General features: G+C 37.3%; 1 protein-coding gene and 1 pseudogene across 1 annotated transcript; both read right to left on the bottom strand.

Annotated features, from left to right (window-relative positions):
* Positions 1-290: 290 nt before the first annotated feature.
* On the bottom strand, positions 291-13,356 carry QNG1 (Q-nucleotide N-glycosylase 1). Its single transcript, XM_039875664.1, is given in 5 exon segments — positions 291-641; positions 644-727; positions 7,031-7,226; positions 12,012-12,271; positions 12,778-13,356. Coding segments are annotated over 5 exon segments (1,023 nt in total). The 5' UTR covers positions 13,115-13,356; the 3' UTR covers positions 291-495.
* Positions 13,357-18,111: 4,755 nt separating this feature from the next.
* On the bottom strand, positions 18,112-21,391 carry LOC120612972 (phosphoserine aminotransferase-like; annotated as a pseudogene).
* Positions 21,392-24,153: the final 2,762 nt, after the last annotated feature.

The following is a 24,153-nucleotide window of genomic DNA, read 5'->3' as shown; positions in this document are numbered from 1 at the left end:
TATGTACAAAACCCACTGTCATTATCAATAAAAAGCTTAAGCTGTCAAAATTTTTTACAAGAGCAGCAGCATTTATACAGCAAAGACCCCATCCAACCCCCCTCTCAAAGCAAATGATTAAGACATATAGAAAATTACACCTTGAGAAAAGATACCAACTGAACAGATGAAATATTATCACTGAAGATTAATCACATTATAAGGCATGATTAATTTTTAGAAATCTGAAATTTAAAGAAAGCATTAAAGTTCTTTCATTATTCATCATATGTCAACAAAAAGGGAAAATATAGTCAAAACCAAATGAGCAGAAAAAAGGTAAAGTTGAGAATACAGAGTGATATGTTGGAAAAAATTTTTAAGTGAGACTGGGTAATCAGTGTTCTTATTGCTATAACTTCTATCACCTTCTCTTAATATCAAAGTGAAATCGTACAAATGATTACGTGATATAAAAATGCAAGGAGTTTTCTTCGGATCAGTTAACTCTTTGGATCAATAATATATGCAACGTGTTCGATGAAATGGAATTCCTTTCATATCTTCCCTGTGATCACGGGCATAGTCCCATAAGTAATAATCCAGAAGAATGGAATTGATCTCTCCACTATTTTTTTCACCCTTTTTTTCAATAAGCTCAGAAGATAATCTCGGATCAGTTCAACACACCAAAGTGAACACCCTCTGATTTCCACCTCTTGCCTATTCCCATACGACAGCATTTCTCCTGCAAGGGAAAAAAAACAGAGCAAGAAGCACTAATAATCAATGATGTAAAATCAATTCAGAACTGTAGAACAAAACACAGTATTTAAACAGTACTTATTTTAAAACTGTAAACCTCAGACTTTATTTTGCGTAATTTAAACAATTTCTAAACTCAAGCATTAATTCAAAATTGCAAGTTCCACAAGGTAGGGGACCGTGTCTGGCCTATCTCAACATGCTAGCTCTCCAGCAAACATTTGCTAAATGAATATGGGGTAACCATACATTTAAAAATACAACAGCTCTTTCATGGCACCTCAGAGGCTCAGCTACCTCAGGATGAAGGCTGAACATCTCTTTCCCAGCCACTGGCTGCCAGAAGCTCACTGAAGTGGACAATAAATGCAAACTTCATACCTTTTATGAGAAGCATATGGCCACAGAAGTTGCTGCTGACACTCTGGGTGAAGAATGGAAGGGCCATGTGGTTCGAATCAGTAGTGGGAATGACAAACAAGGTTTCCCCATGAAGCACAGTATCTTGACCCATGGCCATTTCTAGCTGCTACTGAGTAAGGGGTATTCCTGTTATAGATCAAGGAGGACTTAAGAAAGAAAGTGCAAATCTGTTCGAGGTTGCATTGTGGATGCCAATCTGAGTGTTCTCAACTTGGTCACTATCAAAAAAGGGGAGAATGATATTCCTAGTCTCACTGATACTCCTGAGCTAGCAGAACCAGCAAACTTTTCAATCTCTCTAAAGAAGGTGATGTCTGTCAATATGTTGTGAGAAAGCCCCTAAACAAAGAAGGTAAGAAACTTGGGACAAAGCACGCAAGATTCAGTGTCTTGTTACTCTACACACCCTGCAACACAAATGTAAGTGTATTGCTCTGAAGAAACAGCGTACTAAGAAAAATAAGAAAGAGGCTAAAGAATAGGCTAAACTTTTGGCCATGAGAATGAAAGAAACCAAAGAAAAACACCAGGAACAGACTGCCAAGAAACAGATTTTCCTCCCTAAGAGCTTCTACCTCCAAGTCTGAGTTCAGTCAAAAATGAGGTTTTGTAAGACTAACAAATAAATAAGATCAAACATCAAAAAAAAAAAAATTTGAAATGAAAATAAAAATATGACAGCAAGATTACTACATTATTGAAAAGAAAGGATTTAATATTGGGTTTAATGCCAGGAAAAAAATATTATTACAAAATATGGAAGACTGATGGGGGCCAAATAAACAGTACTTCCCTTCCCCACTTGAGAATTGAACACTGACTTGGGGACACCCTAAGCGCATCAAGGAGAACCTAAGAAATCAAAGTTGTTAACTTGAGAAAAGAAAACCATAATCATCCTTTGGATTCAGGATCGTTAAGTCAGCTCTGCCTGAATATGAAGCTGAGCATTCCTACAGGACCCGTAGTCTATTCAGTGCCATCTTCTGGGCACATCTGATCCTGTGAGATGAACATTGGCTGTGCTTTGCCACTGAGACTGGAGTTGGGCTCATCAATTCATAGCAGTCAGGCAGATAAGAGTAAGTAAATGCAGCAGCCACATGCAAACTGTGGTGAGCTAGAGAGTGTGCTGCCCTGTCTAAAGGTAGGCTCAATGTTCCCATATTTCTCTATTTTTACAAGAGTTAGAAAGTTTGATTGTCATGTAAAATCTCCTAATTGTCAAGTGTTAATAACTAATTTAAAATTGCTTAAAACATACCTGGAGACAAATGAAAATGAAAACACAATGACTCAAAATTTATGGGACACAGCGAAAGAAGTACTAAGAGGGAAATTCCTAGCAATACAGGCCTACCTCAAGAAAAAAGAAAAAGCTCAAATAAACAATCTAACCTTACAATTAAAAGAACTAGAAAAAGAACAGCAAACAAAGCTCAAAGTGAATAGAAGGAAGGAAATAATAAAGATCAGAGCAGAAATAAATGAAATAGAGTCTAGAAAAACAATACAAAAGATTAATGAAACCAAGAGCTGGTTCTTTGAAAGGATAAACAAAATTGACAGGCCCTTAGCCAGACTCATCAAGGGAAAAAGAGAGAGGACTGAAATAAATAAAATCAGAAATGAAAGGAGAAATAACTAGACTCCACAGAAATACAGTGGATCATAAGAAAATACTACGAGCAATTATACGCCAACAAATTGGACAACCTGGAAGAAATGGACACAGTCCTAGAAACATACAATCTCCCAAAACTGAGTCAAAAAAAACCCCAAAAACCAGAAAATCTGAACCAACTGATTACCACCAATGAAATGAATCAGTAATCAAAAACCTTCCAAAAAACAAAAGTTCTGAACCAGATGGCTTCATAGGTGAATTTTACCGAACGTTCAAAGAATTACCACCTATTCTTCTCAAACTATTCCAAAAAATTCAAGAAAAGGGAAGGCTCCTTAACTCCTTTTATGAGGCCACCATTACCTTGATTCCAAAACCAGGCAAAGACATTACAAAAAAAGAAAACTATAGGCCAATATCTCTTATGAACATTGATGCAAAAATCCTCAAAATATTAGTAAACCAAATTCAGCAATACATTAAAAATATCATACACCATGAGCAAGTTGGATTTATTCCTGAGATGCAAGGTTGGTTCAATATCTGCAAATCAATTAATGTGATGCCCCACGTTAACAAATCAAAAGATAAAAACTATATGATCATATAAATAAATGCAGATAAAGCGTTTGACAAAATTCAGCATCCATTTATGATAAAAACTCTCAGCAAGTGGGAATAGAGGGAACATATCTCAACATAATAAAGGCTATATAAGACAGACCTACAGCTAACATCATACTCTATGGGGAAAAGCTAAAAGCATTTTCCTTAAGATCAGAACAAGACAAGGATGCCCACTTTCACCACTCCTCTTCAGCATTGTATTGGAAGTCTTAGCAACAGCAATAAGACAAGAAAGAGAAATAAAAGGCATCCGAATTGGAAAGGAAGAAGTAAAACTTTCATTATTTGCTGATGACATGATACTATATGTAGAGAACCCTAAAGATTCCACCAAAAAACTGCTAGAACTGATCAATGAATTCAGTAAAGTAGCAAGTAAAAAAATAAATATTCAGAAGTCAGTGGCATTTTTGTACACAAATGATGAACTTTCAGAAAGAGAAATTAAGAAAACAATCCCATATACAATTGCATCGAAACTATAAAATACCTGGGAATCAAATTAACCAAGAAGGTAGAAGACCTGTTTTCATAAAATTATGTCATTGAAAAAAGAAATTGAAGAATATACAAATAAATGGAAGCATATACCATGTTCATGGGTAAGAAGAACCAGCATTATTAAAATGGCCATACTATCCAAAGCAATCTATATATTCAATGCAACTCCTATCAAAATACCAATGGCATTTTTCAGAGAGCTAGAACGAATAATCCTAAAATTTATATGGAGCCATAAAAAACTCCAAATAGCCATGGCAATCTTGAGAAAGAAGAACAAAGTTGGAGGTATCATACTACCTGATATCAAACTATACTAGAAGGTTACAGTAATCAAAACAGCATGGTACTGGCATAAAAACAGATACATTGATCAATGGAACAGAATAGAGAGCCCAGAAATAAATCCACACCTATACGCTCACTTAATATATGACATAGGAGGTAAGAATATATAATGGAGTAAAGACAGTCTCTTCAATAAATGGTATTGGGAAAATTGGACAGATACATGCAAAAAAAAAAAAAGCTGGACCATCTTCTTACACCGTATACAAGAATGACTCAAAATGGATTAAAGATTTAAATGTAAGACCCGAAACCATAAAACTTTTAGAAGAAAATATAGTCAGTAAACTCTCTGATATTACTAACGGGAATTTCTTTTCAGATATATCTCCTCGGGCAAGGGAAACAAAAGAAAAAATAAACAAATAGGACTACATCAAACTAAAAAGTTTTTGTACAGCAAAGGAAATCATCAACAAAACAAAAAGACAACCGACTGTCTGGGAGAAGATATTCGCTAATGATACATTTGATAAGGGTTAATAGCCACAATTTATAAAGAACTTATACAACTCAACAGCAAAAAAACAAACAACCCAATTAAAAATGGGCAGAAGATCTGAACAGATACTTCTCCAAATTGGAAATATAGATGGCTAACAAACATATGAAAAGACGCTCAAGGTCGCTGATCATCAGAGAAATGCAAATTAAAACCACAATAAGATATCACCTCACACCTGTCAGAATGGCTATCATCGATAAATCAAAAAACAGCAAGTGTTGGCGAGGATGCGGAGAAAAGGGAACCCTCAATACATTGTTGGTAGGATTGCAAATTGGTACAGCCTCTATGGAAAAGAGTATGGAGGTTCCTCAAAAAAATTAAAAACAAATATACCTTTTGACCCAGCAATTGCAATTCTGAGTATTTATCCAAAGAAAACCAAAACAATAATTCGTAAAGATCTACGTAGTCCAATATTCGTGGCAGCACAATTTATAGTAGCCAAGATATGCAAGCAACCTAAATGCCCATCAATAGATGACTGGATAAAAAAATTATGGTTCATATATACAATAGAATATCACTCAGCCATTAAAAAACATGAAATCCTACCATTTGCAATGACATGGATGGAGCTAGAGGTTATTATGCTGAGTGAAATAAGTCAGACAAAGACAAATACTATATGATTTCAGTTATATGCGGTATCTAAGGAACAAAAAGAACAAACTAATCAAAAACGGACTCATAAAAATAGTGGACAATTTGGTGACGGACAGAAGGGAGGGGGGTTGGGAGGCTGGGAGAATGAGGTGAAGGATTAAAGAAGTACAAATTAGTAGTTATAGTTGGGTACAGGGAGCATAACAGGGAATGCAGTTAGCATTAATATGATGGTTAAGTGGAAGGCCAGGGGAGGGAGGGAGCACCTAGGATCGTTTTATGAACATTATAGATGTCTAACCAATGTACTGTATACTTGAAACTAATTTAAATAAATAAAAAAAAATTTTTTAATTGCTTAAAACACTGTTCAGGTCAAACAAAACACATCTGCAGGCTGTATTTGGCCTCTGGCCACCAGTCTGTACTATTGCACAGAGCTTCAGAGTACTCGATAGGCCCTGTGATCCATTGAGACAGGGAAAATACCCAGCCCCACTGGGTTCCACTCTGTTACCTGGGATCTTTAGTGTTGTTACTTATGTCCCTTCCATCCATCACCCTCCAGGGCTCAGGCACCGGTCACTGGGGCAGGTGGAAGAACAGATAACTCTATATTTCCTTAATTTGTCCCAGGTGCTAACATACAAATCCATCCCTTCCTCTTCAGTTCTTTTGTTAATCAAGTCCTCAAAACTTGACTATCGACTTGCCAGAATTGTCAAGTCAACTGACAATCGTCAAGTCCTTGGAGGCAGATACCAGCTGAATATGGTTGTATGTAAAAGAAGCCCTGATTGCCAACAGTTGTCCCTTTTAAATGTATGCAACAATTAATGATCCAAGACATGGGCATTATGACATAAAACACTTGTTATTTTTCAAATGAAGAAATAGAGATAAAATGGATTGCCCGAGGCAGCATAAAAGTCAGATAAAAGTAACCACAGGAATAATAGTACCTTTATATTCTGTGTTATTCTTATTTTGGGTGATTGAAATCTATTTCACAAGAGAATGTTATTCAGTCATAAAAATGACTTTCTTAAAAATAAAGAAAAAAGCTGAAAATGCTGTACCCCCAAAAGAGAAATTAATGTTAAAATTATACAATTATTTTTCTTATACAAAGAAATGTTTAAAAAACAAAAAGCTAATTTTCACACAAACACAATTATCTGTACTTATATATTATAATAAGGCTCCCACTCTTGAGAATCAATAAGATAACCCAGCAGCAGATCTTGAAGCCATCTGACTCAAAACCCAGTACATATTACATCTCAGCCCACCTTTTATTGCACAGTGTAGTGTGCTCTTCAGCTTAATGCTCTTCAAATACTATACCAGATGAACTGTCTTAGTGTCACATACTTTCATGTAACATAAAGTTAGATTTCATTTTATTATGATGCTCTAAAATTATAAAGCTCAAATAATGCAACTTCCCACAATACTCATATTCCACAGTGTAAACAACAAAAAGCAATTTTCTCTATATATAATTGCCCTTGCCTTTTTCTTTACACATGCCATCAACAAAAAATACTGTTTTTCTAAGAAAAGGAGACCTTTTGTGAAAGAAACCAGACATAGACTCAACAACAACTCATAGTATAATAGAGAATGTCTTAAATAAGCTGGCAAACCTTTGAGAAGCTTCGCCAGTAGTTCATCAGAATATTTCAGGGCTCCCAGGTAAACAAGAACCTGAGGTAATCTATAGTCAGCAAACATGGTGATGCTGGAGATGTCCTTAAAGCAGCCGTCTCCTTTTCCCTCTAACACACTCCACGTATCTGCCACAAGGATTTGGGCCCGTTTGTAAAAAGAAATTTTTTTCCCCTGATGAATGAAGAGAATATAAATGTTACCTAGGTATCTGAAAGTTTTATGAAATATTTATTAAAAAAAAAAAAAAAAGACATTGAAAACATTTTTCAAGAGCAGAATAACCTTACCCTGCTGTTAAGAATTTAGAGACCTTTTGCAGAAAAAAAAGAGAGTCTAATAAACATTAAATTATCTCTATCACTACGAATTTACTTCCTATATTTTTCAAGGCACAGAAAATACAATTTATGCAATCGTAGTACTATTTAGTGTTCTTTTTCAATGGCATCACTTTGTGTACTTATTTCTGTGTCACTATAATCTACCTACTTGCTATTTTTAATGGCTAGATAGTATTTCTTTAGAAAGTTTCTTAAATATATATATGTTTTTCTAATTGCAACATAATTCATGTTAATCATATAAAACTCAAAGAGTATAAAGAAGAAAATAATCATCCCTAAACTTACCTCTGAAGAGAATCACAACATTTATTTTTTACCTGTTCCTTTTCAGATATGATTAACTTATTTCAGAAATAAAGACATATTTGATTAACAGCCGGAATTTGTCAAGTCTCTCATTTTTAGAAATGGTCAAAGTCAATAAGTAAGTCCATATAACAAAATAAACTACCAATAATACATGGAAGAAACGAATTTAATCCAGCATTATAAGGTAGTGAGTTATAACTTAACTCTAAAAGTCTCTATAAAACAGATCAGCATAAACTATGGAAAAACATGGACAAATAATTACAGTCTACTCCTAATCCTAATATCAAAGGTAAGATCCCCAAATCATCTTTTATAATTGCTCATCTACTAAATGGGAATAATCAATATTATTGGTTCCCAAAGTATATTCTGACCATCCTGGAGAATGTTTTAATAATTAAATGACATAAATAATTAAATAAAAAATGAAATCAAATTCTTCAAGGAAAGAAAGGCTCCATACATAAATTCCTTCAGATGACAATATAGATTCCTTTATTTACTGAAAAAAAAAAAATTCAGTGATACTATATCCTAATGACCACCTAATATTGCTTAATCGATCCAAACCTACTTTCACTAAGTAAAAGTTTTCTAGGGCCAACATTAGGAAATTCAGTATTTTGTTTTCCAGAGCAAATACATATACTCATTTTTTGACATGGTGTAAAGTCTGCAAATTATTGAATGCTGGGAGAACGAATCACCACTAAGAACTGGATTTATATATGATAACTAGGTTTCTAATTCTAGTTTACTAAACAGCAAGACATAAACTTAATTTATAAAATAAAACTGTGTATCAAACACATTATATCATGATGTTTACTATGATAGACAGAAGCTATTGTCTCTTATTTTTAACAAGATTCACAGAGCGAACTAGAAAAATCTAGGAACCAGACATATATCAAAATCAATGCTAGCATCTAACAAAACATAAATTGTCACATTATGACCACTGCATGGTAGCCAACGAGTACATCATAAAAATTAGATTACGATATCCGTAAAATGAAATATGTGTGTGTGTCTGTGTGTATATGATTCAAGTGAGGAATCTAAAAATAAATTCGAATTATCTATAAAACATTTTCTTAAAAGGTGACATGGTTTTAGTAATCAAACGCTTTTAATAATCAAATTCTATGTCTCCAAAATATTAACTGATATCACTGAAAATAGCAAATCTCAAAATAAAAATTCCCTACACTTTCCAGAATATTGCTTTGTAAATAAAATATTTTCAAAATAGTACCTTTATAAAATAATTGTAAATGGAAAACTACGACCATGAGATGATTTTCTTCAATAAGAAGTAGCCCTACATCACTTAGGAATAACCTATATTCCCAAACCTATGTCATATCAAAATATGACAACCTGGAAATTGTTCCCTGTCTGAATTAAAATTTTCTAATTTCATTAATTTGTTTATAATATCTTAAAGTGAATAATAATCTCAGTAAATAGGTATACATTAAAAATAATTATGACTTTTTATGCAACTTGTTAAAGATTAAAAAATATAACAACCAATACCATGTTCTGAAAGAGTAAGGAAAAGGGCAGTCTCATCTGCTACTGCTGATCATCTGTGTTATCATCTTTCTAGAGAACTGTGAGCATTTTTATACAGTACAAGACTGAAAATACTGGCGATGCTCTGATTCAGTATCTCTACTACTAGGAATTCATTCTAAGGAAATAATTATGGATGTTAAACTGTTGTGCAGTATCGCTCAGTACTGAAAAAAATTGAAAACAAGAAGACATAAAATTCAATTTAAAAAATAAACTGTATCAAATGCAATTACTGCAGTAAAATAATTTGGGCAAATAATTATGGGATTGTATACAGTAAAATACTGTGAAGCCATTAAAATTGATACCATGAAAAAAATTGTACTGTGAAATAATTTTATTGACATAAAAAGATGTTCATAATGTGTTAAATTTTAAAAGTTTATACGGCATGATCCTAATCCTCCCCTGCCTATATGTATACACATTCACATACACAGAGAAAATGACCAAATTATGATCGGTGGTAATTATCTGTTGGTAAAATAAAGACTACTTCTCTATACCTTCCAAATTCTGTAATTGATATATTTTACTTTTACAATTAGAAAAATTTTAAATATGGATAAAAAGATATTTGATTTTAATACTTTCTGAATTTCAAAGCAGTCCCAAAATTGTTCATAAGAATCCCTCCAGATTTGGAATTAGTTGCACAAAGTGCTTTAGTTATTTGTGTATCTTTTAAATGAATATACAAAGATAACTGTAAATTGACTAATCAAAGCATTAAGTGAGCACCTACTATATATTCATTGTTATGTTAGGAATCATAGGGGTTACAGTGCTTTGGGTAACACTCATGATAATCTTATGGAAAAAATAAATGAAAAAATATAATACTCCTTTAAGAAAGTGTTAGAATTCTTAAGTATGACTTTTGTTACACTTTGAGGATTTTTCTATAAAAATGCATTTTAGAAATGAGTACTGATGGGAAATGGTTCAGGTACTAATTTTCATTTTTAAATGTATCGACCTTAAAATTAATCTATATCCTGGTCATTTTTAAAAATTGAACTTTTCAGCAAAGCAAATCAAAAGCACCATGCCGTAAATAAAACAGAAAATCAGCAAATGCTAACTAAATCAATATTATAATCTACAAAAAAAAATCACTCCTTTCTTCTACAAAAACAAAACTCAGGACATTTGAAAGAAAAAACTATAGGATGTCCTGAATTTACTCCATGCTGAAGTCATGTTAAATTTAATCTCAGCCCATCTACCACAACCATATCAATTCTGGCATACATGGATTCTTAGCCACATTAATAGCAGTTTGATTTCTTTTATACAGTGTGTAATATATTTAGATGGCCTGAATATAACACACCTTGAAGACAAAGGTAAATCTCAAAGTAACTTCTGCATTAGCAAAATCCTTAGTCAGCACAGAATGAAGTTCAACAGCAAGTTGACCTAGGGCCTTTTTTCTAGGAACTGCCTCTGTCCAATCCACACCCATATCCTCCCCTGCAACACACACCAGAAAGGGTGTCTCTGTCTCTCTGTCTCTGTCTCTGGGTCTCCCTCTGTCTCTGTCTGTCTGTCTCTCTCACACACGTGCGCTGAAGCAGTAAGATGCAAAATTCATGGATCTTTTCTACTTCATGAAGCTGGTCTACAATAAAAGAAAAATGAAGTCAACAGAAGCAAAGAGGAGAGGCTGAATCTTGATGGCATCAAGTACTTGATCCGAAATGTTCCTATCACCAATATTCATCCAAAAATTCTTCTTTTTGATTTAAGTTTTTTCTAGTTTTGTGTCTGTCACTTGCAATTTAAAGAATCTTAACATAATCAGGCCATCTTTCATTTTACTGTAGAATCAAGAAGCTAGCTATTTCCTGTCAAAATGACCCAAGATAAACTAAATTTTCTTTTTCGACTGGTTCCTGGTCTGCAAAGGGGACAATAATGTTCCTTGTCCTTAGGCCCCATAGAGTTGTTCTGTGGATCAAATGAGATCAAGATGTTTTTATGCACAAACACCTTAGAAATCATAAAGGGCGACATAAACAATATTATTGGTAATATTAGTTGTTGAATTGCGATTACAAAGGGAGGGTTTAAAATTTCAATTTGACAAGTATTCATTAGCTTATTCAACATATTTATATTACGTGATTCTGCTGAAGTTGCTTTCACTTCTTATCAGTTAAAATACACAGTGATAACAGATTCTAAAAGAATTTTACAAAAACAAAATCCAGGTGTACACTGGGAGGGTATACAAAATGTTCACTATTTTAAAATTATGTCTCTTGAAAATTTTTTGTACTTGAAAGCAAATATCGTTATTACTTCTCTGTGCATGAAAAGGAAAACATATAGTATACATATACAGTAGAACTCTGCAAAAAAATATTTTTATTAGAGAAAATTTAGTATACATTCTGATTTTCATCCAATGATGTAAATTTTTTGAAGTATTCAAAGGACCTCATTATCCCTAAGTGACAACATCATGCTGACAGTCTAGTGTTTTTTCAGGTTTCAAACATTTTAAAAGGACAACGAAAAAAGGAAATAAACTGATTAGAAAACATAAGAGAAATAATGTCTTCAAAACACTACTTAATTTTGTTAGTATTCCTTGTCCATAAGAACTTTAAAATTTAAGTTTTTATTCTCAAAAGGAGTTGTGGGAGGAAAAGAGTTAACTATGAAAAGATAATTAAGAATTCTAAAATCCCCAGCAGAAGCAACTCACCTCAAACTGAGTCACATCTCTGTAAGAAGGAAAGTTTTCAACTATCAGGTGCATTAACTTCTGTGCACTTTTTTCACTTTTTCGGACACAATTAAGAAAAGAGCCTTCAAACTTCTCAAGCAGAATGTTCCCGGTTTCATTGAGAATTCGATGCCTCTCTTCTATCAAAGGCATAGGAACGTCAGTGTCAGAACGGAATATATGCCGAACCTGATCCAGGGTGACTGTGGCATAGTACGAAGCACTAGTTATTGGTATCCCTTGGGAGAAAAAAAAAAAAAAACCGCTGATTAACAATGTCATACTTTTATTCGTTAGACCCTTTTACAATATACGGTTAATACGAAACCTGAGTGTTACATGAATGCACTGAAAGTGGATGAATAATAAAAAATGACAGACCCCCTCATTTTCTATTTGCTCGTCTGCACTTATTCATCCGTTTCTATATTACATCAAATGTATTGTGACTGCATAAAATGTTGTATCTGTTCCTTTGTTTGCAGATGTCATCAAAGTGGCGTTCTTGAGAAAACTGACACTTTATTCTTTGCTGTGATAATAATAAATATTAGGATCGTTTACCACTGAATAAGCATTTAACGCCAGCCTCTTCTCATACTTTTAAGCAGAGGAGTGGCAATGAAGAACTTCAAGCTTGCCTTATTAACACATTATTCTATCTTCCAACCCCCTCCTTGGGACCCTCCCAGTTAACTGAAATCTCAAAGGCTGCCAGGTCTGACCGGCAGAAAGGGGCACCAACCTTCGTCAAGGGCTCTGTTGATCGCGGCGCACAGGGACCAGTACCCACTGTACGTTCTCCCCCTATACCCCACCAGACATTTGTGCTCGTCATGCTCCGACCAGAAGGAGAAGTTGAGCGTGTCTGTCACGAACACCCAGTTGACCGCGGCCTCGTCAGCCTCCCTGGGGTTCAGCTCATGAAGGGCCTTCCAGCCGCCCACGCGCAGCTCCAGCCCCGAGACCTTGGTGAGCAGCAGCTCGGCCACCCTCTGCACGCCTCCACCATCAATGAATACATCCTGGCTGTTTTCCGCAATGAATTTTGCGGACTCCCGGGGAGTCAGGAACCCGTCCATCCCGCTCCTCCCCTTTGGGACAAGGAAACGACGCTTTTGCCAATGGGCTGGCCAAACTCTATTCTCTCTCTAGGTAGGTCAAGGGCCAGGGTCCCTCTGAGACTGCCCCTCCCAACCCACCGTGGGATCGCTGTCCTAACAGGGTCCTGCCTTCCCACAGAGGCACAGAGAATCGAGATCGCAAAAAACTCGCGGGACCCTCCCTCCCTACGCGACAGCGCCTCTGCGGAACTGCGGAAACCCGGGGTCCAAGGGGACCGCGCGCTGGGCCAAGACCGCAGGCATTTCCGGGAGAACAGCCCCGCCCACTCTCTCCCAGGCGCGCGCCTGGGGCCCACTTCCGGTTCCGCAGGTCCGGAAACGGCCTGGAAGGGTCAGGCGCGCGCCGGCGGGGAGTTGCCCACCGTGAACCGTATGGCTGCGCCATTTTGTCCGTGCCCCCACCCTGTTTTCGGGTAGGTGGAACTGCAGTGCGTGGCGGTGCCCTGGGTCGCGATGACTCCAGCCTGTGTACTGCGTTGCCCTCACGCAGCTCCCGTTTCTCTCCTCTCCCGGAGGGCGAGATGTAGGGTACACGCCCTCAGTGACGCCCCGAATCAGGGTCCCTGGCCGCGACGAACTTTAATTGTAGCCGCCCGTCTCGGTGCTGGGGACCCCAGACTGCGACAGGGGTCGGCGGTACCGCTAACCCCTTCCCCAGGCAGGCCTCTTCTTTCTTTTTTGCTAAGTTCCTGGCCTATTTGGAGGCCGAATGAACGTTTATGATTAGTTGGAACATTTGGAGAAATGGATGAGGAAGCAAGTGTATTGAATTGTTAACATTGTGTGCCTGAAATTATGCTTAAGTACTGAGTCTCATTTTGCAGGAGAAATTGAGTGGTTCATTAGTTAGGTCCTGATCACAGCCATGGTCTGGGCTGATACTAGAACCCTTGTTCACCAATCCTCAAATCAAGGGCACTTCTACAAGCCAAGCTTACCAATGTCAACCAGCATTTACAAGCAGTGACTTTCTCAGTGGCCCTGCTGAGGAGACATTAAAGGAAATAAGTATCACCTTACAGCTCCAAACTTTTTATAAAATACTCTTTGATAGGATAGGGAGATAATAGTCAATTTAGTGATGATCCAAATTTCCCTAGTGATGAAAACTTTGTATAGAGGCATATTTTTTCCCCTGCTTCAGAGACTTAAATCTCCATCGATAATATAAAATTCACACCTTTGAAAATCAACTATTTTTTAAAATCAGTCATCTCTATTTTGACAGTAAAGAATCTTGGAATTTCTGGAAGATATGGAACTTTTTAAGTTTGACAACTGTGTCCCTAGAGAAGCAGGACATCTTCATCTTTCTGGTTTCATTTTGATAAGAAAAATGAACTTTAAGGACTTCACTGTGATTTACTTTTCCAGAAAAAGTCACTAGTACATTAATACAGTTATCGAATATATGCAAATCTGTAGACTTGAGATTTTTCTTTTATACCCCAGCAGTTTTAAGTCTTGGGAATCAAATTGATTAGCAAGAAAATCTGGCAATCTACAAAAGAATTCAAGAGTCTAAATAATTTAAGTCATTTTCTCTCACTAAGGCTTGTTGACAGGAAAAAAGCAACTTTAATTCCAACTATGTTCAGGATACTGAGTTAGACAGTAGTAGTATTAACAAGAGTAGAACATGCTTCCTTCTCTCAAGGAACTTACTGTTGAAATAAAGCATAAACTTTGCATGTGTGGATGTTTTGTTTGTCTACAAGATGCTGGAAATAGAAAATGTAAGCTTTTCACCTACTCAACATCTTTTCCCTCCTTTTTTTGTCAACAGAACCTTGATGTGGTTCAGGAACCCCTCCCTCTTACCCACAGTTGGTATATCTCAGCATCCTCAGCTCCAGGGTTGGTCTAGACTGGTCTAAGAATAATAGCATCCTCTTGCCAGGGACCGGATTAGGATTTTGCATGTTCCCCAGTTTACTTCAGTGAGTTACAAGGATAAATTTGCAGGATGCTTCTAGAAAAGCTTTTCCAGGGGAACTTCCAGAAGTGATTCATGCTCCCACTGGATATGTTGAGCTTTGATATAAGGTTTGAAATTGCTACAGTCCATTTGATGTCATTGTGAGTATAAAGTCAACACATGGGGGAGGCCAAAAGAATAGCAGAGAAATGGAACGAGGGTAATGGGGTTACGTCCACTCTTAAGTCTGTCCTACTTTTGGATCTCCAGTTATGTGAGGTAATAAACTTTCTTATAGTTTAAAGCAGTTTTGGGTTTGATTTTCTGTTATTTGCTTTGAAAGGTTCCTATCTTACACAGGTATCAAAAACACATGCTATCTGATCTAGTGGGAAAAGCAGACAATCAAATATCTGGGTAGGATTGTGCTTCAAGCAACAAAACCAGACTATAGTAACTAAACAAAAAGAGTATTTTTCTTCCTCATATAAGTCTAGAGGTAGGCACTCCAGGGCTGGTACATCTGTTTGAGAATATCAGCAAGGAACTAGGGTCCTTGCTTTGTCCTACCCCTAACATGTGTCTTCTGTCTTTATGGTTGTAAGATGGCTCTATTCTTATTGGCATTGTGTCCACAGAAAGAAAGGAAAGTGAAAGCAAAGAGCCAGAGGAATATTCCAGCTGAGTTATGTTTCTTTTGAAAACTTTTACCGGAAGCTCTACCCCATAGGCATAGGTTTTTGAAGAGAAGATCAAAATAACCTCTAAATAGTCCGTAAGCTTACATTTTAAAGGTTAACAAAGGAGAAAGGAATGATCAATGATCTGTCTGTATCACTTTTTCCCCTCTCGAATAATATCCAAGTTAGATTATTCCAGTCATCAAGAGAGCCATCAGTCTGAATAGCTATATTAAATGTCAATCATTGGCAACAGTCATTGCTACGTCTGCTATTTTCTGTCATGATAAATTATGACAGATAATTAAATCGTGGGTTAAAAGGTATTCCTGAGGAAAAGTTGCAAAAGTTGGCTTGAGCAATGGATGGACCATAGATACTGCTAAAAAGGAGGCAGTAGTTTCTCATATATGCAGAAAAAGGAAAGCAGAGAAGTAAAATGGATTTTGTGAAAGCAGGGCATCTCAGTTATTTTCATTTCCCCCGACTTTCTCAGTGATCAATAGACTAAAGCCTCAAGAAGACTTAGCAGAAAAGAGATGTTTCACTACTCTGTAATTTTTCTCTGTTCCTTTTCTCCTTGATTTATCATATATATAGCATTTAAAATTGACCACTTCCTTGAAGGGCATTGTATTATTCTAGTTTTCTTAGTACCATTAGAGGCTCTTTCTCCTCTTTGTGAGTAAAATGTCCCATATATAGGCTATGGCTTAGGGACAAAATAAACTCTTTCTGGTGAAAAATCAGACTCTTAAATACTTTACTGCTTTAAAATATTTAGTTATAATGAAATAAACACTTTCCATTATATAATATTAACATTATTACTACAGTTTAAAATCAATTAGAATTTTGTTAACCATAGTTTACTTTTAACTAGTGAAATTAGTATTTCCTACTTAGGAGGAAGAACTTACGAGGAAGTATTTAAAAAAAAAGTATAGAGGTTTCAGGTTGGAGAGCACATAGATTCAGGGAGAGTGACATGCTGAGAGAACATGGAAACTCCGTGCCCCTTTCCACATTCCTTGCCCTTCCCATGTCTCTTCCCATCTGGCTGTTCCTGAATTATATACTTCTATAATAAATCATTAATCTATTTTCCTTGCTGTCTAAAAAACACAACAAAGTTCTGAAAAAGCCACAGTTCTTGAGAGATTTGCTGAGTTTCAGTAATGTTTCCTTACCAGATTACATGCAAGACTTAAATGTCATGGAAGAAGTGATTTAAATGATGTTAGAGATCATCAGTTCCTATTTGAAAACTTCTCTTCACAATCCAGACTCGGTGTACACACACTGCTTTACAAATGAGTTCTCTGAACAATTTTGAAATCAGCTTTCATTTCAGGATATAAAGCAAAATATTGATCTGGTAATCACCTTCTTTAGCTCAAAGTTGCTACGAGCTGGAGCTGAACTGTCAGTGGAATGGGTCCTGGAAATGATCAAGCGAGGGTTTGTTGCACTGCGCAAAGACAGGCTGAAGAAATTTTCAGAATTGAAATTCAAATACGTGGAAGAGGAGCGGCAACCCTTCTAGTTACTTTATTTCCGGAGATCAGAAGTAGATGGATTCTTAGTGTATCTTCTATTAAAGAGGATCACACAAGCATGTTTCCCTTGCATACTTAGATTTGGAGAATTGGTGCTGGTTGGCAGTAGATCACTCAGCTTAGATTGTCATGCAAAAAAGGGGATGGGGTGAGGGGATATACAACAATAAGTGTAAAAACCTGCTTTTAAAAACATACAAAAATAAACATACAAAGGAATATTTATTTTGAATATAACCTGAGGTAGAGATTAAATGCTGACATTTTATCTATGAGGTGCAATCTGAGGGCATGACAGTGAGACAAAGGAAAAGAGAAGGTTCAGATGTTAAGTAACACAGAGAGATATAACATTGTGCTGGCCACTGCTTTGTGGTGAGCCTTGAAGAGACACAGCTAGTCAATGTGCAGGAGTGTTGGCACAGTACACTATACTGAACAAACGAGAAACTGCCTCAGCAGTTTATGGGAGAGGTAAAGGAGTGGAAATTCTCTTTTTTAGATGTTTTAGGATTTTAATGTCCTTCACATATTCGACATAAAATACTGACAGTGGAATTCATTAGAAAAGCTAAAGATTTTTTTAAATGCTTCCAGTTCAAATCAGAATTAAGTTATCTGTTCAAAGCCCCACCAGCCTTGCGGAGCTGTGGATGTTTTGCTGTTCTTTGAAAAGAGAAAAATCTAATAAACATGTTCATTCAAGAAAAATACCATGTTTGTTAAGTTTTTGCAGCCATTTCCAAATTAAGTTGTGTGCATTGTTCAAGGGCAGAGTATATATTGGTTAGGATGTGTTCATAGCTGATATATCTCCAAAGACTTTTTCATGAAGGCTGCCAGCTTCTGAACACTTTCAATCCTGTCTGCATTGTAAGAAAGGACCAGATGCCTCCCACAGACCCATGCCCCTTTCAAGATTGTATTGAGTTCAAAAGCTTTACTGAGAAATCTTTTTTCTAAAGCATCATGTCCTTTGAGGTTTGCCAATGCAGAATGGAATATTCGTCTTGCTTCCACTCTGGAATACACTGGATATACATAGCATCCTTGAGGTGATATCAATAATATCATAAATCACTTGAGAGTCGATGGAGCTAAGCTTCTCCATGGCTGCTGCACCACCACTGTTTTTAATCCACTCCAGGACCAAGCCCATGCCATAGATACTGAAACACAGAAGTGTGTTGAACAAGTTGTTTCCCGCCTGCACATTGTATTTCCAGACTAAAGGGCACTCTTTGAGGGCGAACCCCAGCAAGTCATCTTGTATGATCACCACTGTGACTGACTCAGAGCCAACATTTTTCTGAGTGCCAGAAGAGCAAATATCACACCAAACTTGGAAACATCCACTGGCTTAGATAGGAAGTTTGAGGACTCATCGCAAACCAGTACTGCTCCCTTGACATCAGGGATAAAGTCAAACTCCACACCATGCGTGGTCTCTTGGGCACAGTGACACGTAGAAGAGGCATCTGTGCTAAAGATTCACGAACTTGGGTCTGGATTTTTTGTATAACTCCCAAGTTTAGGATAACGATATTCATAGTCCCAAACTTCTAGGCTTCTCCTGCGACCTTAGCTCACCACGTAGTCGGCACACCCTTCTGATTTCAGATCAGTCAGGTTTAAGGGGACAGCACTGAACTGGCCTGACCTACCTCTGCACAAAAATTATCTTCTCGTTGTCTGGAACAGCTAACAATTCTCCCCCAAGATGTTAATCATCTTAGCAAAAATGATGGCCTATGACTCATTTGAAGAACACTAATGTCGACACCTTTGTAGTCTAGTAATTCTTTTTTGTATCTCTAACAACACTGAGCGTGGCAGCTTGGTGGCTGGGGCTGAATGAAATTGACCACTTGCTACTGGCGATCCAGAGTTTGTCTCTGGTGGTGGCCAGGCAGACTCAGCAGAGAGGACTGGTTGCCAGGTGGCATGTCTCTTCCCTTTTTCTTATTCCCCATTGGTCATAGTTTTCCCCACAGAGAGTGGACTCCTCCATCATTCCAGTTGTATCATCCCTTTAGTGGCTGGTCAGGAAGCCAGATTCCTTGCCTGTGTGGTGTGGCATTTTATCGAAGTCTGAAAGTGGAGGAAAAAACCAGAAACTCGGGGCATGTTGCTGGTTTCTCTGAGCGTTCAGTTGTAGCCTTGAGGTAGGGCTGGGTGCACCCCTAGAAAATGACTGATTTATGCCCCAGATGGCATAACTGTGAAGGCCTAGCGACACTGGTTGACAGCAGTATCTGTGGAGGTGGAGCCAGCATCTGTCACCCATGCTTTGGTATTATCTGACCTTAAATTAGCAATACTCCCTGTACAAGATAAGTCTCTTTAATTGAAGGGCTGCATATAATAGCAACTGACTAAGCAAAAATAAGTTTTGAAAAGTTATCGATAAAGTTTTCAGGATGAAAAGGAAGCTTGGAGAACCTAACTTGTAAACAGAAATCAGGCAATTAGAGTATTGAGGGCAGAAACTGCCCAAAGTTCTCTTCTAGTGCAGCTGAAAAAACTAAATATGATCATTGTAACTTGCTTGCATCATTCTGCTTAAGATTCAAATTACCAGGCCAAAGAGTCTGGTTTGGCAAGCCTGAGTAAAATGCCCACCCTCTTGCATGGTAAGGGATCTTTAAGGACCATGATTTCTATCTCATCAAGCCTACATACAACTGGGAGAGAAAAACTCCAAAAGGAAAATTAGGTACTGCTGGAAAGGGGAAACTGATGCTATGTTTTTTTAACAAAAGGTCCATTATAATTCAGCATCTAAACTATTTTCTTCCCATACATATACTTTAAAAAATACTCCTGCCTAACAGAATGCAGTTATTTTTCATAAAATAAAAAAGTCTTACCCCTTCCTTAGAAAGAGATAACTCAATGTCTTCTTACTTATTGCATCAAAATCTAAGTCAAGGCTCTCTGGATGATGCAAATTTCTGCTCTAGCTCCAGCTCAATTGTCTTAGATTGTGTCCCTAAGAGTACAAATCAGGGATTCTTGTGCAAGTGATTCACTGGAGCAATACTCTCAAGTGAAAAAGAGCAAGGGAAGCAGAATAGGGCAGGGAATTAATTACTCAAGCAATGATTTAGTCTCAATTGGAAATTAGGGTCAGCCTCATCTCACAGAGTTCTAGAGTCTGAACTGTACACAGAATCGGTGCCAGTATGACACACAGGTATGGATAAATGATCTAGGGAAAAAGGCTACTTGATCTACCAAGTGAAGGCCTCAATCCAGTTGGGTCCATCTCTACCTAGAACTTAAGGTTTGATAGTATTAGCCTTTCCTCTCTAGCTTTTATGGGGACTTCCGGAGCCCCCAAATTCCCGTACGCCTTCTTTCTTGTAAGTTCCCATTCCCATGATGGTAGACAAAACACATAAACTTGTCAAGTAAAAGTAAGTTGATCTCTTCCAGTTTTAAATAGTCTAATTTAAGGGAAATAATTATTCACTTAGGTAAGCCCCCTTATTAGGGTTGTTTTCTCTGAAAGATTTTTCTTTCACTTCTACCTTTCCAAGACCTTCCAAGGTCTGGGCGCAATGGAAAGAAGCAATGGAAGGAGAGGGCCTTTGTCAGCAAATTCCTTGACCTCTAGATGAGGTGTAGTCTGACTGCCTGGTATCTGAATTTTTGCCCCTGTTCTCCCCATAGTTACCATTGAATGACCAAAGCTAGTAAACCTGGCGGTCTGGTTTCTCAGCACTAAGCTCAGATGTCTTCCTTGACTAACTTTATCTGACTTGTTTTCAGTTGTACTGACATGACAGTCTTTTGGGTTTCTGCTGTATCCCCTGGCTGGGCTGTCTACCTTATAGCTCCTGCTATGCAATAACCACTCCCTTCACTATAGTGACTCCATGGCAAGCCCATTTGCCCTCAGCTGGTGTCCCCTATGTCATACGGGAATCAGGGAATTCTGTGGTGTATGTGTGTGAAATCTGTCTCTGCCATGCTTTACTAGCCCATGTTGTTATAGAGTTTGTAGCATACCAAATAGAAGTTGGGCTTGAGCCTTTGCTTCTCTGCGTCTGGAGTTGCTGCTCTCACTAGTCATCCTCCGTTTGTCCTACATCAGGCTGAACCCTAAGGATGTCTCCAACGAACCATGCTGGTGCCTTTTACTTTACCCTGCTCCTGCCAAATCTATCAAAATGACTTTTCCCTCTTTTGATCTCATAAGCAGCTGTCATGTCCCTCCTCACCGCCTCCTACTGATTTTTTTTGTTCTAAGTGAGCTGGTCCTTCCCTTCCATGAAGCCTATCCCTTAATGGTAGACTTCGGGGGCGGGAAAAAGGGGAAAGTGGGATAGGATGACCAAAAGGGGAAAAGATTTTTGAAAGGTGTGAGGTTTTGGTGATTATGCCTTTTATTTCCCTCAACATTACAGGTTTGGTGTTACAGGTCTGAGTTTGGGGAAGCAGGAAGAAATGGGTGGAGGGAGCTGTTGAGTGGGAGGACGGGATGTTCTTACAGGTTCTGGACAAAAAAATGAGGTAGAAGCTGGAAAGGTTTGAGGTCATAGGATAGTTGGTACTTCAGTTTACCGTTTGCTAGTGCTTGTTGCTCAGTTGGCAAACAAGGGTATGCAACCCCACAAAACGTTTGCATTTTGTACAGCCACTCAGCTCAGCAAATTAGCTCCCCATTTTAAATACGGACAAATATGCAATTGCTTGGGATTTAATTTTCCAGGTATTCCCCTCCTTTTCCTCAGGTCAGATTCCTTCCCTGACTGGAAGTACTGAGGCCTGGCATGGGCAAATGATGTCCATCCTGTAAGGGTACATAAGCTGTGATGTCTTTTTCATCTGCTAAAGGAACAGAGGGCAGAATTTTGGATCAACACACTGGGATTTTCCTAGTTTAACTCTACAATATTGTTTCAAGCACTGTGATTGTGAAATGTGTATGTGTACATACATGTACATTTTTGTTAAACACGCCTCATGGTACTGTTTTTCATTATCAGTTTATTGGATTATCTCTTCAAAGACGGTTAACCACTGCACCCTTAGGGCCAACTACTGCCCCTGTAAAACTCAAATACGTTATTTAAATTAATGACGTTATGGTGCTTACTATATACATTGTTGTATTACAAAATTGCTGACAAACGCGCTTTCCTCCCACTTATCAGAACACCTAAAACCCTTTGCACCCAGAAGACCCTGGACGGTCTTGGAAAGGTGGAGGTAATAGGAAACACCTTTTAACAACTTGAAGTATTAACTCTCAAGAATTTATTAAATGTGCAGATTCCCAGCACCTTTCTATAGATTCAGTAGAGCTGAGGTGTGGCTCAGAAATTTTCATGTTTTATCAGCATTGATTTTGAAGGTGCTCCTAGGAAGTTTGAGAAATATTGTAATACTGCTTTCCAAAAGTTCAGTGTCACCACCAAGAAATTGGGTCAGTTTTACTTCAGACTTGCCAAGGGGCAAACCTTCAAAATAGATATATTTAAAATATAGCATTTAAGGTAGACTCCCTTCTCAAAATTGATGGCACTGAACATTTAAAAGAACTTTTAATGTATGGACATTTTCTTTGGCCTAAAGAGGAAATTTAAAATACAGGCACCTTTAGCAGCAATCTTAAGTCACAACCTGTCTTGTGGAATGCTAATTCCATTTTACTAACACAAGGCATTATAAGACAAACCTCTAAAATTTGAGAAAAATTGCTATGTCCACTTTTCCTAAAAGATTTCATCTCAGTGGGATCAGTGGTCAGATTTAGGATAATCTATCATTCAAGAAATGAAAGTATTTTCCACTATAGTCTCAACGTAAAGGCTAACTACTAAAATTTGAATAGGGAATTTTAAATTCATTCCTGTAAAACCTTGGTGCAACCTGGTTCCCAATGTATGTTGGTATCTTGGTAACCACATTTCAAAAAGTTGGAAGTTTTTGTAACATTTAAAATTTTAATGCTCCAATGAACTGGCATATGTAGTTATTTCTTACAAATTGATGTTCAATTTTAGTGAATTTTAAACTTTCAGAATTTTCTCAATTTCCAGCCCACATTCAAACACCATGTTACCAATGAGTGGCAATGCAAAAGGCCTCTCCTCCCACTTACCAATGACATTTTCCAATCTACTTAATCTTAGGTTCGTGTGTTCAAGGTCTGATTTGTAGAAGCCAAATTTAAAACTTTCAGCTAAGTCTACATAGTCACGATTTTTGAATGACCAATGAAAGCTTGAAAAACGTGTCCTCTCCAGGAATTCTCTCCTCCAGGAGGAATGACTAAACTGTCATTTATGGTTTTTTTTTTTCCTAGAGGGAAAGGCTCATTTGAACACTAGTAGACTGTACTACTCCCTAAGCAACCCCAACTCACCCATACTTAAATACTCAAGGGAGAAGAGCTAAATTAACACATGGCAACTCAGCCTAATTTTACCTTTTGAAGAAACTAAGCAGCACTCTCTAGTTTTAAGTGATGTTGTGACAATCACTTATTTCACTATCAGAACACTCAATTCTTCTCTAAAAGGGCACTTACTGAAATACTGCTTAAATGGCACATTTGCACGAACAACTTGTTTTTCCATAAGCCAAAAAGACTGCCCACTTCATACTTATATGCACAACTCTTTCCTAAACTTAGAATTACATCCACGAATCCTTTTCCACGTAATTTGAGTTGTTCTCATGCCTTCTGGGCAATTAAAGATTAACAGGCAGTATCTTAAGAATTTGAGTCAGGAATCATACTCTATAGTTATTTTACTATCAATATTCTCAACCATCAAGCCAGAACTATTCTACAGATAGAGAAACCTAAGAAATCAAAATTTCTTG

The sequence above is a fragment of the Pteropus medius genome, unplaced genomic scaffold (genome assembly GCF_902729225.1).
Source record: "Pteropus medius unplaced genomic scaffold, Ma_sr-lr_union100, whole genome shotgun sequence".
Lineage (NCBI taxonomy): Eukaryota > Metazoa > Chordata > Mammalia > Chiroptera > Pteropodidae > Pteropus > Pteropus medius.
The sequence above is the reverse complement of the archived record's forward strand: the minus strand, read 5'-3'. Positions and strand labels throughout refer to the sequence as shown.